Here is a 14631-nt window from a genome sequence, read left to right as displayed (position 1 = left end):
AAATCACAGAGCACAGTATTTAGAAATCCATGATCACAAATTTGATGTAATAATCACTTGCCAACATGTTATATAATAAACAAATACTTATATAAAATGTTATAATAGAATAGACTGCTTTTTACTTACAGACAATGTCCTTGGTCATTACATGCTGCGATGGCTCACTGGGCACTCCAAAGCCAGCTTTGTTCTCTGCTGTCACTCTGAACTCATACTCAACTCCCTCACTTAGGCCTTGGACCTTGTAGCGGAGATCAGAGACGGTCTTCTTACAAGCTCTCACCCATCTCATACCCTTTCTCTCTTTCCTTTCTACACTGTAACCTCTAATGTCACTTCCGCCATCCACTACTGGTCTCTTCCATGAAATTGTAACAGCATTCCTGCTCACATTGTCGACTTCTGGTGTTGAGGGTGGGCCTGGTGGGCCTAGAGGAAAAGAGAAGCACATCTCAGTAAGAAACATCGATTATATATATTTGTGTGAATAATGTTAAATGATGATAGCAAGTAACATGTCAGGCTTTAACTTGAAGTTGAGAGTTATAACAAAAACCTTATAGACAACATATTCCAACTTACCAAAGCTATCAACCATTTTGACTGGGCCGGACAGAGAACTATCACCTGTGCCATACTGATTCACAGCTGACACACGGAAGATGTACTCATTGCCCTTAATCAGCTTGCTTGCAACGTATCTGCAGTCCATTATGTTTTCAGCCAGTTTTGTCCAAAGTAGACGACTTGTCTCTCTCTTCTCAAGACTGTAAGACTTGATGGTGCAACCGCCATCCTCCTCTGGTGGCAACCAGGTCAATGTACACTTCTCAGAAGAAACGCTGCTGGCTTCAATGGGGCCTGGAGGTCCAGGAATATCCAAAACCTTGACCTTAATATGTTCCTCCTTAATACCGAAGGGGTTGCTGGCTGTGATGGTGTACTCTCCAGTGTTCTTCCTGCTGGCATACTTAATAGCCAGTGTCGAAGATGTAGGAGTACTGGTGATCTGGACTGTATCTGAATTCTTAAACTCTCTTCCAGCCTTAGACCACACAGTGGTGGGTGGAGGTTTTCCGAGGATGCTGGCAGCACATACCACAATGGTGCCACCGGCTCTGACAGACACGCCTTCCTTCATCGCAGCGTCAATGGTGATAGTTGGTGGCTCTGTGAGTTGTAAATACAGAAAATAAATGAGTTCCCATGTCCTAAAGATTTAATTTAATCAATCCATGCAGAATATGTGCTGTTGAAATGTCATTACATGTTCTTTCTGTAGCAATATTTTTATTTTACAAGCGTTATAAGAAGGGATCTAATCCAGCTCTGTTAATCACCAAGCCCTTGCGTTTTATATATAGGCCAAACTACAAGCAATTGGTTCACTGGCAATAATTCTATGCATGCAAGGTAAAATACTTTTTCAATTTACCATATTCGTCCTTGCACACCAAGGTGTCAGTCTGCTCAGAGGGAGCGCTGATAGCACCAGCTGCATTCTTTGCTCTTATTCTGAATTCCAAGCTTGAGCCCTCTATGAGATCTGTTGCAGTGAAAGCACAGCCCTGAATGTTGACATGGTTGGCCTTCATCCAGGCCTTCTCTCCCGCCTCCAGTTTCTCCACAATGTAACCAGTCAGCTTATGTCCTCCATCATACTTGGGGGGAGTCCACATTAGTGTTACACTGCTTCTTGTCACGTTAATCACATCAGGTTTGCCAGGAGGATCTACAAGTGGAAATCAGATTGGTGATAAATAATATATCAAGACACTTGTGACAATATATTTTTCTTGATGTGATCAGTAAATTGGGACTTACCAATGGGATCCAGAGCAACCACGGGTTCAGTGGTCCTGCTTGGCTTTCCTAACCCAGCCATATTCATGGCCATCACTCTAAATTCATACTCTAGTCCCTCAATCAAGCCAGTCACTCTGCAATCCTTCACCCTCAGTGGGGTCTTCGAGGCTCTCTTCCACATCAAACTGTTCCTTTCCTTGAATTCAACATGATATCCTGCAGATAACACAGAGCAATTTAGGTGCGTCTTACAGTACTATGGGAAATACTGCTAGGAGATACACAACAACAATAACATGTTTTCTACTGTATGTGTTTACCAGTAATAGGGGAGCCTCCAGTTTCTTTAGGATCCTCCCAGGTCAGAATGGCTGACTCGTGACGAATGCTTACAATCTCAGGAGGAGCTGGAGCTTCAGGCACATCTAGTATGGAGGGAAGTTATTCAAATGAGTGATCAGTATTGGTGTATTTTATCATCATTAATTAATTGTTATCATAGTTTATCAGGGTTTCATTTGTTTCTAAATATATCTAAAAGCTTACTAAATGGATGCTGAGCGATCACTGGGTCAGATCTGAGACACTCTCCAATCCCATATTTGTTCTCTGCAAATACTCTGAAGATGTACTCAATGCCATCATGAAGTCTGGTGACTCTCATGGCGTTTTTCTGGATAGCTGAGGCAACAGTAGCCCACTTGCTGTCTGTGGTCCTCCTCTTTTCCACGATGTAGTTGGATACCTCCGAACCGCCATCATCCTTTGGTGGACCCCACTCCAGATTGATGCCATCAGCAGTGATTTCATCAAATTTGACTGGTCCTGTTGGTATTCCTGGTTTTCCCACCACCTTGAGTTTAAGCTTACAATCTTTGACTCCTCCACTGTTCCTCGCATTGATGGTGTACTGTTCAGCATCTCCTTTCTGGCAATCACGGATGAGCAGGGTGGTTACGCCACCAGATGTCTCCACAGACATCCTGCCACTATCACCTAAGGTGAGGTCACCCTTCTTCCACAGGACGGAAGGAGTTGGCTTTCCAATGACAGGGATATGGATACGGATGGTGCTCCCCTCCTTTGCCACATAGCACAGGTCAGGCAGGGCGCTCAAGTCACAGTCCGGCAGAACTAAAAATAGGGTAGTGCAGGTTAATCAATGCTATCTTCAATGCTATTAAAGCAAATATATATGTCCGATGTTTAAATTGATACAAAGCATACTTCAACATTCCTATTTCATACTAGACAGGAGACAATTCAATTGTGATGAAAAAATGAAAAATTATAGCACTTACCTATCTGGTCTTTAGCCAGCACCACAATATCGGTGGGTGGGCCCTCTCCAGATTCATTGACTGCCTTGACTCTATAGGTGTACTCCTTCCCTTCCTCCAAATCAGTCACACTATGTGTGGGGGTCTTGGACTTTATGAGCTGCTTCCACTTGTCTTCTCCCTCATTCACCTCCAATACGTAGGCAGTGACATGACTTCCTCCGTCACTGACAGGTCTCTTCCAACCCAGGGTGCAGGAGTCTTTAGTGATGAGGTGTGGCTTGAAGTCCATCACTGGCCCAGGTTGTTCTGTAGCACGGATATCATATACAATTATTATTGATCAATGATGTCCACTTAAATGTATGTCATCAAGCAGGTCTTTGAAAACACACAAACTTATACTGTAAAAACTCTTACCTGAGGCCCTGACCATGCCTGCAGTCTCACAACCGTCTCCAATGCCATAAGCATTCTCAGCCAGAACTCTGAAACAGTAGGCTTGACCTGCCTCAAGATTGGTTATCCTGAAGGAGGACTTGGGGCTTTCTGCAGCAACACAAGTCCATGCCTTCCTCTCCGCTAAACGTTTCTCAACAACATAGCTCTTTACTGGGCTTCCTCCGTCAATCTGAGGGGCATCCCAGGAGATGCAGGCATGACTCCTGGAGGTCTCCTTTACAATCAGATTAAGGGGTGGTCCAGGTGAATCTGTAAAATAGACATTAGGTGAGATTCTGGATTATAGTAGCTTGATCTAGTGGTGGGTTTATCTCATAAATTCTGAAGCCACCGAAAAATCATACCTAGAACCTTCACAACAATAGTGTAAGACTTGGATCCACTGCTGTTCTCCAGTGCCAGAACATATTTTCCAGCGTCATATCTGTTTATATCTTCAATGTACAGGAAAGTATCCCATTCTGAGGTCTTGATCATATGTCCCTGTCTTTCCTTCAGGTTGGCATCCACCTTGGACCAGGTGACCTTGGGAGCAGGACGTCCCCTCAGAGGAACGTAAAGTCTCATGGTGACACCAGCACGGAGGACCAGTGCTTTGCGAAGATCGGCATCAAGCTCTGCCTCAGGAGCAACTAAGAAGCACAACACAAAATTGAAATCTCTCAACATTATGGATGACAAGGAGCACTTCTCAGGCCATTTTCTGGCCTTGCAGAGAAAAACAACGTACAATATTAGTGAATCATATTAAAATAATATGTTTAGCATTCATAACATACTTAAGATATCCTTAGGCGTGTGGTTGCCGGGGACGTCGCTGGGCTCACTGTAACCAATCTTGTTCACGGCTGTTACACGGAACTGGTACTCATAACTATCCATGAGACCCGTAACCAGTAACTTGGTTTCCTTGAGTTTCTGGGGAACGTTACACTTGTTCCAGTCTTCAGCCTCAACTCTCTTACACTCCACCAGGTAGCCAATGATTTCACAGCCCCCATCATAGGCGGGCTTTGTCCAGCTCAGGCTGATAGAGCTGTGGGTTGTGTCAACCACCTTGGGGAAGGCAGGGGGCCCAGGAGGGTCTGCATAGTTTCAAGACAAGAGTAACATTAAAATGTTGAATTATCTGAGGTAGATGATTAACTCTATTAACTTTACATTTTCGAATGAGAGCCGAAGTCATTATTCACTGGATTTTACTTACATACAGGATCCACCGCAAGGGCAGCGTTGGATGCATCACTGGGTTTTCCCAGACCGGCTTTGTTTATGGCAATGACTCTGAATTCATACTCTGAACCCTCTGTCAGACCACCAGCTTTGATAGTCCTGTCAATCGCTGGTTTGCGGTTAACCTTAGCCCAGGTAAGTTCAGTAGACTCACGCTTCTCCAGCATGTAACCCAATATAGTAGCACGACCATCATCAGCAGGAGCCTTCCAACTCACAGTCATGTGGTCCCTAGTGATATTGGTGATGACTGGAGGATCGCATGGTCCAGGGACATCTATATTTAAACACACATAAAGGAAGATTTTGTGTATTTTTTAATTACTTATTTAATTGTTATAACATTATTATATTGTATAATATATACAATATTATAACATTGTTTTAAATACGGATCAGTTGGAACCTACCATATGGGTTCTTGGACATGACAGGGTCAGTCATGATTGGGTCTCCAATGCCATACTGGTTCTCAGCACTGACACGGAACTGGTACTCATGACCTTCTATAAGTTTCTCTACGGTGCAGTCTGTGAGCTGGCCGTGGATGTTGGAGCTTACCAGGGCCCAGTTTGCTCTGCTAGTCTCTCGTTTCTCAACGATATAGTTGGTGATCTCTGACCCACCATCTGCCACTGGGGGTTCCCACCTCAGTTTGACACGGTCAGCAAACACCTTGCCGATCTTAATTGAGGCAGGAGGGCCTGGTTTGTCTGAGGAAAATTGATTGATTTGTTGTTACTAATTATAATACATAACACAATAGTCAGAAATATCAAGATGTTTTGTTCATTTAAATATAATCTTTCATCTACATATGGCATATGTTTACTAGTTTTACCTACCGAGAACTTTTAGCTTAATGCTTGCACACTTGGATCCGTTAATATTTTCAGCATGGATAGTGTAGTCTCCAGACTCCTTTCGGCTGACACAGAAAAGCTCCAGCAGGTGCACATGTCTCTTCTGGGTCCTCTTCATGCCCTCTACTATGGCCAGGGGGGCACCATCCCTCTGCCAGCTGACCTTGGGCGGAGGCTTACCAAACACCTCAGCATCCATACAGACGTTGGCTCCAGCTTTCACCACAATTAAGTTCTTCATGTTGATTCCAGTATCAACTCTAGGTGGAACTGAACAAACAAAACCAATAAAATGATATCACACTGTCCCATCACCACAAACATTCTAGTTTAATATTTGAATGTCAAAGTAAAAGGAGCATGCACAGTTCTAGAGAAAGAAAAATATAAATATACTTTTTTCAAAGCCCAAGATCATTTGGGAGTTTGTATGCCTTACCATTTTCAGCAAACACAGGGATGAGGTCTGAGAGTTCAGAGGATGAACTGATGTTGATGGCAGTCTTAGCAAATATTCTAAACTGGTACTGCATTCCTTCCTCCAGCCCTGTCACCACATAGTCCTCCTTCTGGACATTCTGGCAGTTGGCATTGCAGCGAGTCCATGTTTCCCCTGGGATTTTCATGAACTCAACGTAGTAGCCAATCAGCTTGCTGCCTCCATCATGTCTGGGACGACTCCAGACCAATGAGACTGAGTTATTGGTAACATCCATGGCCTCGGGCTTGCCAGGTGGATCTAAACAATAACAAAATATGGCTCTCAGTTGGCATCTGATAACTGCAACTTGTAGCATTTTTCATTAGTATTATATATTTTTTTACTAGTGTGGACTTACCAATTGCAGTTCTTGCGGTGATAAACTCTGACTGTTTGCAAGGTTTGCCCTGGCCAGCTTGGTTCAGAGCTGACACTCTGAAGGTGTACTCCAGACCCTCAATCAGGCCGAAGCAGGTGTACTCCAAAGAACGGATTAGTGACTCGTTAGCCTTCACCCACAGCAGGCTGTTCCTTTCCTTGCGCTCGATGCAGTAGCCGGTCAAGGGGCTGCCACCATCACTTGATGGCTTCTCCCAGTTCAAGATCACAAAGTCTTTGTTGATCTTTTTGATGTTGAGGTTCCTTGGCTCACTTGGAGGGTCTGGAATAGGAAAATGCAGTCAAATTAGCACCATAATCTCAATATAATGTGCATGTGCTTCCAGTTTTATGTCTTTGTGACATAATCTATTATAATTTATTTTATGACTCACCAAAGGAATATCTGGCGATCCACTTCTCTGAGTAGATAGGCTCAGAGATGCCAAACCTGTTCTCAGCACGGACTCTGAAGCCGTACTCCTTTCCAGGGGTGAGCTTGGTCACCCTGAAACTGGTCTTAGTGCAGGAAGCAGAAACAGTCAACCAGTCTCCTCTGGATACATCACACTTCTCTATAATGTAGTTGGTGATGTTGGTGCCACCATCCTCTGCAGGGGCGTTCCAAAGGAGGGTGCAGGCATCGATGTCGCACTCACTAATCTCAATAGGACCTTCAGGTGGCCCAGGAATGTCTGGTAGAGGGAATAGTATAACACAGTTCCTTAATAGGTATCATTTTAACAGTGAAGTTAAAGTACGGTTCAGTAATTCTCTGTTATTTGGAAATGTGCTTATTTGATCAGAACACCCTTAATTGTGATATGAGTGACAGCTTTTTAGATTAAACATACCCATGACGACCACTCTAAGGATCTGGTTGATCCTGGCTGTGCTGTTTTCAGCAGACAGACTGTAGTAACCACTGTCCCGTCTGGTGATATTCTTGATCATCATCATACAGGTGGTTGTGGTTTTTTGCACAGACAGGCGGTCAGATGTCAGCACATCCTCACTTCCTTGTTTCCATTTGCAGAATGGTGGAGGCTTTCCAGACACAATGGCTTCGATCACCATTTTTGTTCCTGCACGTGCTGTGACGATATCTGGCATGATGATCTTCGGGGGCACTAAAAACAATAAGAAAAAAAGTTTTAATTCAATCAACAGTTATGATTTTTTTTGTTACCCATTTTTTTTTTTCATTGTTATTCAGTGAACATTTTTAAAGGAAACAAGTTACTTACTCAGCTGTTCCTTGATCTCAAAGATTCCCTCAGCCTCTCTGGCAAGACTGACCCCAACTGAGTTTCTGGCTGCGACCCTGAATTTGTATTTGGTGCTTTCCTTCAGTCCAACCACCACAATTGTCATATCTTTGACCACAGAGTATGGTGTCCATTTATCTTCAGGCTGGCCGTCCTCTTGGTAGTCCACAACGTATCCATTAATCTTGGCTCCTCCATCTCTTAGAGGCTTCAGCCAGCCCAGAGTGGCACTGTTCTTGGTAATTTCCAACACATCCATCTTCTTGGGTGGGTCAGGCTCACCTGTAACAATCATAGGTGTGTGAAGCAAGAGAAAAAACGAAGAAAACTCAATGAAACTACAGGCTATTACTATGTGTTTAGTATTATTTGTTTGAGGGACAGAAGGTGACAACACCTCCTTCATTTTTGGGAATACAAGATATGATATAACACTTACTGATGGGATCAACTGCCAGATAAGACTTGGGAGAGTCTTGTGGAACGCCAATGCCATACTTATTCACAGCCATAACTCGGAAGTAGTATTCAATGCCTGGTGTGAGACTGGTGATTTTGAAACTTGTTTTCCTCAAGTCATTGATGATATTCGTCCATGTCTTCCTGTCAACTTCACGTTTCTCAACCATGTAATTCAGAATGGGGCTGCCACCATCATTATCAGGGGGTAACCACGCCAGTTGACAAGATGTCTTGGTGACATCAGTACCCTCCAGGCCTCCAACAGGACCAGGGGTATCTGTGTATTAGATTAGGTTTTGTCAATAAAGAATCCAACTAACAGCAAAAGAAAAGGAACACCTCCTCCATAGGTGAACAAATGAAATGTGCATTATTCCCTGTATATTTTATTACACTGTAAGGACTAAAACAAGTATTTAATTCACATCATTTATTGAAAAGCCTATTGCTTTTAGGAAACCAATTGATCAGAAACTTACCAAGTACTTTCACACGGACAAATACGGCCTTCTCCCCAGCAGAGTTAGACAGAGTCAGAGAGTATCTGCCAGAGTCCTCCCGTGTGCTCTCAGGGATGACAAGGAAGGACATGGTATCAATCTGGTCCACATGACCTCTTCTCACGACGTTGTCGACCCCAATCTTTTTCCAGGTCACCTTGGGGGAAGGTCTGCCTCTAATTGTGGCAAACAGTCTGATTGGACAGCCTGCCCTAACAGAGAAGCCCTTCCTCAGACTGGCATCTAGGTCAATTTCTGGGGCCTCTGCAGGTAAGAAACAGGAGGCGCAGGAATCAGATTAGTTTAAAATAATATACAATCATTCAAACATAACAATGGAGATTCTGCAAGATCAAATACAATCAGCTGAAACCATGTCTTACCCAGAACCTCCTTGGGAGAAGCAGCTTCTTTTAGCGTAGCAGGACGGCCCATACCGACCTGGTTCTGAGCAGAAACTCTGAACTCGTATTCCTGCTTTTCATCCAGACTCTGAATGGAAAACTCGGTAAGCACCAGCTGCCCACCAGTATTGCACTTCTTCCATCCTTCATCTGGCTTTTCAGGGTCAATTTCACTCTTGATTCTCATCTCAACCATGTAGCCAATGATGGGAGCTCCACCGTCGTACATAGGCTTGACCCAGCCCAAGGTAATGGATGTCCTTGTGCTGTCCGCAACCTTCAGACTGCCAGGAGGACCAGGGGGTTCTGGATTGAAAAAAGGGGAAACATTTTTTTAAGTACTATTTGTGTACCTATGAATAATGAATACAACATATACAGTGTTTCGAAAACATACCAATTGGATCTTTGGCTGCCACTGGTCTGCATGGTTTGCTTGGATCTCCCAGTCCGACCTCATTTTCTGCTTTGACACGGAACTGGTACTCATGATTAGGGATCAATTTGGTCACTTTCAAGCGTCTCTCAGAGATGGGACTCTTGGTAACTGGGACCCATTTAACTGCTCTCTTCTCCTTCCTCTCCAGGATGTAGCCTGTGATGGACTTGCCACCGTCATTCTCAGGAGGAGCCCAAACCACAGTCATCTCCTCCTTGCCAATCTTGGTGACCTCAGGTGCCTCTGGGGGACCAGGCCTGTTGAACTGAGTCCTGGCAGTGACGTTTTTGCTTTCAATAGCTGGACCAGTTCCCATCTTGTTCTCTGCTCTCACTCTGAAGATGTACTCGTTTCCTTCCACCAGGCGAGTGACGTTGCAGTAGTTGGTGACGACTGAGGCAGAGTAGGTGGACCAGACCATTCTCCTGGTCTCACATTTCTCCAGAATGTAGCTGTCGACCTCACATCCGCCGTCATCCTCTGGGGGATCCCAGACCACTCTGCACTTGTCTACAGAGATACCTGAAATCTTCAGATCCCTCACGGCTCCGGGGATGTCAAGAACATTGACAGAAGCATATGCGGTGAATGTTCCTGCAGAGTTGGTAGCAGTGGCCACATACTTTCCAGTATCTGAGCGCTTAGCTTTGATCATAAGGAATTTGGAGTAGTCTGTGCCAGTTTCTACGGTGATCCTGGGGTTGTCTCCTGTTGACCTGTCTTTCGCCCATTTCACTTCAGGCTGAGGCTTTCCTCTCAGGCCTGCTTCAAACCTGATGGAATCACCTGCCTTCACCACAAGAGTGCCAACCATCTTCATGTCAAGCACAGGTTTCTGAATATCTTCCTTAACGAGAACGTCTCCAGTCTTTACCCAGGCGCTCTCTCCACCCTCATTGCAAGTCTGCACTCTGAATTGATAAATCTGTTTTTCTGTGCATTTGTCAGCCATGAAAAATGTGCTAGTGAGAAGATCAGGGTTCAATTCTTCCCATTGTTCAGCATCTTTAGTCTTAAATTCCAGGTTGTATGAAATGTTAGGGCTACCTCCATCATAGTCTGGTTTTCTCCATTTCAGGAAAACATGGTTCTTTCCAATGTCAGTAATGTGGAAGTTCTCTGGCTCGCCAGGCTTCTCGATGGGGTCAATAGCGAGGATTGGTACTTTTGTTTCAGTGGTTGGTCCAAGGCCACATTTGTTCACAGCACAAACACGGAACAAATACTCGTGACCCTCCATAAGTTTGGCTTTAACCATGCGGTTTGAGCAATCTGAGGAGATCATGGCCCACAACCTCTGGCTGGGTTCACGACATTCAACAATGTAATTGGTGATTTCCGAGCCTCCATTGTCCTCAGGGTTATCCCAGTTTACCATGCAAGATGATTTGGTCACATATGTTAACTTTAGGTTCTTACAGTGCCCAGGCCTGTCCAGAACATTCACAGTGATTATAGCTTCGGCCTCACCACTATAGTTGTTGGCCCTCAGAATGTATTTGCCGTGGTCTCCCCTAGTTGCCTCCTTGATTTTCAGTTGAACAACAGGTAAATTGAGAATAACAGTTGTGCGCTTCTCCGTCTCCAGCACAGTCTCGCCCTTCTTCCAGGTGATCTCAGGGTCAGGTCTGGCTTTCACATAGCCAATAATGTTAATGTTGTGTCCGACACGGACAGTCAGACGGTCACGGCATGTAGCATCCATTTCAATCTCTGGAGGGATGAGAATATCCTGTGCAACAACGGATTCAGGGATGTCTCTTGACTCTCCATCTCCTATCATGTTGCAAGCCCTGACACGGAATCTATATTCTAGGCCCTCTTCCAGACCTTTCACTGTGTAGGCACACAGTTTAATGTTATCATCCTTGTTTACTTTCTCCCACTCAGGTGCACCAGCTTTCTGTATTTCAACAATGTAGCCCAGGATGGAACTGCCTCCGTCTTTGTTTGGCTTAATCCAAACCAGCTCTGCATTTGACTTGCTGTAGTCCTTGATTCTAGGGTTAACTGGAGGTCCAGGGACTGTGATTGGACGACATGGTTTGCATGGGTCTGAGGTAGGAGACGGTCCACTGTAACCAGTAATGTTTTCAGCGAAAACTCTGAACTCATATTCATTTCCCTCAAAGAGCCCCAGCACTCTGTATCTAAGATCCTTGCATGGAGTCTTGTTGACACGGATCCATTTTCCACCCTTGTGTCGACGCTCGATGATGTATCCACTGATGGGACTACCACCATCAAATAGTGGCATGGTCCAACCCACAGTCACAGCATCCTCTGCTATGTCTGATGTGTTTGGTTTGCCTGGATGTGCAGGTGCCTCAAACGAGTGTTGTGCAACAGTTGGTGCACTCTCAAGAGGTGCACCAATCCCTATCTTGTTTTCTGCACGGATACGCACCACATACTCAACTCCCTTCTGCAGACGGGTTATCTTAAGCTGGGTGGCTGTGCTGCCAGAGCTCACTCCTCCCCACGTCTCCTTCTTAGACTCTCTCTTCTCAACTATGTAATTTATGACAGGACTTCCACCATCATCCTTAGGTGGACGCCAGTCTATCTCCATGGAATCAGGGGTTACCTCCAGGATGTTAACTGGTCCAATGGGAGCAGCAGGCACATCCAAAACAGTCACATTCGGAGCCATGGTCTTGGTACCAGCTGGGTTGGACACAGTCAGGAGATAGATGCCAGTGTGGTTTCTAGTGCATTCATTGACACTCAGGACAGTGGAAAAGTTGTCAGTGTCAACCTTGATGTTTCCCTCTGTGGTGATCTCGGTTCCATCAATTGACCATTTGGCAGTGGGCACCGGAATACCTCTCATTATGGCTGGGAGTCTGATAGTGGTTCCTGCCTTCACAATAATGCCCTCAATAAGCTTTGCATCCATCTCAACAATAGGAGCCACTGTAAAAAATAGATATACACATTTTAGACACACAAAACAGTTATATGACATTTTAAAGTCCTGTTATGACTGTAAAAGCATATAACAGGACTAATTCATGAAATCACATGTGCTTTGAACAGTATGTCTTACCCAGTTTCTCCTGGCAGAGGACGGGTAGAGTGGTGTCAGGCCTGCTCAAGCCGACTGCATTTTCTGCTCTAACACGGAACCTGTAGGTCTTTGCTTCCTCTAAACCAGTCACATGACTCTCAGGGATGCTGACATTCTTGAAGATAATCCAGTCTCTCTCTCCTTCCTCTTGGTACTCAACCAGGAATCCTGAGATGTCGCTTCCACCATTGCGATCTGGCCAGTTCCAAACCAACCACACCTCTGTCTTGTCCACATCAACATGATGCAAGTCCTTTGGTGGTCCAGGTGGGACTGAGAAGACACAAACACAACATTGTTCAAGTTGGTTATGAAAATACAGAAGGGATATTACACTGGACATTTACCGTACAAGCCATTTTGGCCTTTATGCTCCGATACTCACAGAGAGGGTTCATGGCCTTGACAGCTTTGGTGGTTTCAATGTATTCACTCCGGCCAAACTGATTCTCAGCGGCCACACGGAAGAAATAGGAGGTGCCCTCCATCAGATGTTTGGCCATCATGCTGCGCTTCTTGGAGGAGGAGCAGACAGGCACCCATTGTGGGGCTGCTGCATCCTTCTTCTCCACCACAAAGTTGGTGATTCGAGCTCCCCCATTGTCTTCCGGGTCCTTCCAGGAAATGTAGGCAGAGTCGCTCCTCACCTCAGAGATCCTCAGGTGCTGGATAGGGCCAGGTTTGTCTAAAGGAGTGCAAATACATTTTTGTATTACATAATATAATTGTTATGCTTTATAATTGTAGGTCCAGATCTCCCTGGAATCTCTTTCTCATCGAGTCAGTCAGAGGCTTACCGAGGACAAGCACGGTGCAGGTGGCAGTCTTGGAGCCAGCTGCGTTTTCAACAGTTAGGGTGTAGTCACCACAGTCATCACGGTTGCAGTAACGCATCTGAAGCTTGGTTCCTGTCTGGTTGACCTCAATCTCAGCCCTGGTAGGCACATCTGCCTCGTTCTTCTTCCAGGTGACCTTGGGGAAGGGGATACCCTTGATGCCAGCAATCAGGCTGATGTGGGTTCCTGCCATGGCCTTGATCTCACGGGCCATACCAGCATCAAGCAGGAGCTCCGGGGGTTCTGCAAATTATGAGAATTTTCACACATACACTCCACAAGTGAATACCAAATACTATTATTACAGATACCATAAAAGAACCCATGTAATGATATAAATATAACAAACTAAATGACTTACCAAGCCTGTCCAGTGCTCTGACTGGCTCCTTGACGTATGCTGCTTCAGACTCTCCGGCTGCATTCACAGCCGTCACTCTGAAGCGGTACAGGGACCCATCTTCCAGGTTGATCACCTTGAACTTGGTCTCCTGGCAGGAATCTGGAGTTTGGTTTACTTTTTGCCAATCCTCATCCCCAGCTTTCTGGAACTCCACCAAGTAACCGAAGATCTTTCCCCTGCCGCAGTCCTTAGGAGGTTTCCAGGACAAAGAGACAGACTCCTTGGTATTGTCTATGGCCTCAACGAGCTCTGGTGGGCTTGGAATCACTGTGGAGTGATGAAACAATAGACTGTTTAGAATTTTCCAAACGGGAAAATTCCGTGTGAAATTAAGGTGTTTAAAATGTCACTTACCAATTGGATCTTTAGCGAAGATAGGTTTAGACGAAGGGCTAGGATCGCCAACTCCAACAACGTTTTCTGCCATGACACGGAACTCATATTCACATCCCGGGAGGAGGTCTGGCACCCAGTACTCTGGTGTGGGGAATATACGGTCCTTGCCAGCACGTATCCACCTAGTGGACATTGTCTCCTTCCTCTCAACGACATAGTTAGTGATGGGCTTGCCACCATCAACTGCAGGGGGGATCCAGGTCAGCAAGGCCGTGTCCTTGAAAATCTCCTTCACTACAGGCTGTGTAGGAGCATCTGGAACCTCTAAGATGGGGAAAATTGAAAGAAAACAAATGGGTATTTTGGTGGTTATAATAAAAAACTAAAATCAAATATCTCCCCATGTC

General features: G+C 45.1%; 1 protein-coding gene across 1 annotated transcript in view; it reads right to left on the bottom strand.

The window, feature by feature from the left end:
• ttn.2 (titin, tandem duplicate 2) overlaps positions 1-14631 on the bottom strand; it is a 153002-nt gene that overhangs the window by 43075 nt on the left and 95296 nt on the right. The window contains exons 175-201 of the mRNA XM_047047514.1: positions 14243-14548; positions 13847-14155; positions 13447-13728; positions 13035-13334; positions 12629-12922; positions 9538-12495; positions 9120-9446; positions 8716-9000; positions 8214-8513; positions 7754-8056; positions 7361-7636; positions 6902-7201; positions 6487-6789; positions 6087-6386; positions 5630-5917; positions 5195-5497; positions 4759-5061; positions 4331-4636; positions 3896-4183; positions 3510-3800; positions 3111-3398; positions 2356-2943; positions 2130-2234; positions 1828-2025; positions 1439-1735; positions 586-1173; positions 130-432 (exon numbers count right to left, since the gene is read on the bottom strand). Coding sequence (XP_046903470.1) covers positions 130-432; positions 586-1173; positions 1439-1735; positions 1828-2025; positions 2130-2234; positions 2356-2943; positions 3111-3398; positions 3510-3800; positions 3896-4183; positions 4331-4636; positions 4759-5061; positions 5195-5497; positions 5630-5917; positions 6087-6386; positions 6487-6789; positions 6902-7201; positions 7361-7636; positions 7754-8056; positions 8214-8513; positions 8716-9000; positions 9120-9446; positions 9538-12495; positions 12629-12922; positions 13035-13334; positions 13447-13728; positions 13847-14155; positions 14243-14548 — 10989 coding nt within the window. The remainder of the gene's footprint in view (positions 1-129; positions 433-585; positions 1174-1438; positions 1736-1827; positions 2026-2129; positions 2235-2355; positions 2944-3110; positions 3399-3509; positions 3801-3895; positions 4184-4330; positions 4637-4758; positions 5062-5194; positions 5498-5629; positions 5918-6086; positions 6387-6486; positions 6790-6901; positions 7202-7360; positions 7637-7753; positions 8057-8213; positions 8514-8715; positions 9001-9119; positions 9447-9537; positions 12496-12628; positions 12923-13034; positions 13335-13446; positions 13729-13846; positions 14156-14242; positions 14549-14631) is intronic.

The sequence above is a fragment of the Hypomesus transpacificus genome, chromosome 23 (genome assembly GCF_021917145.1).
Source record: "Hypomesus transpacificus isolate Combined female chromosome 23, fHypTra1, whole genome shotgun sequence".
NCBI lineage: Eukaryota > Metazoa > Chordata > Actinopteri > Osmeriformes > Osmeridae > Hypomesus > Hypomesus transpacificus.
This window is presented reverse-complemented; position numbering and strand designations above follow the sequence as displayed.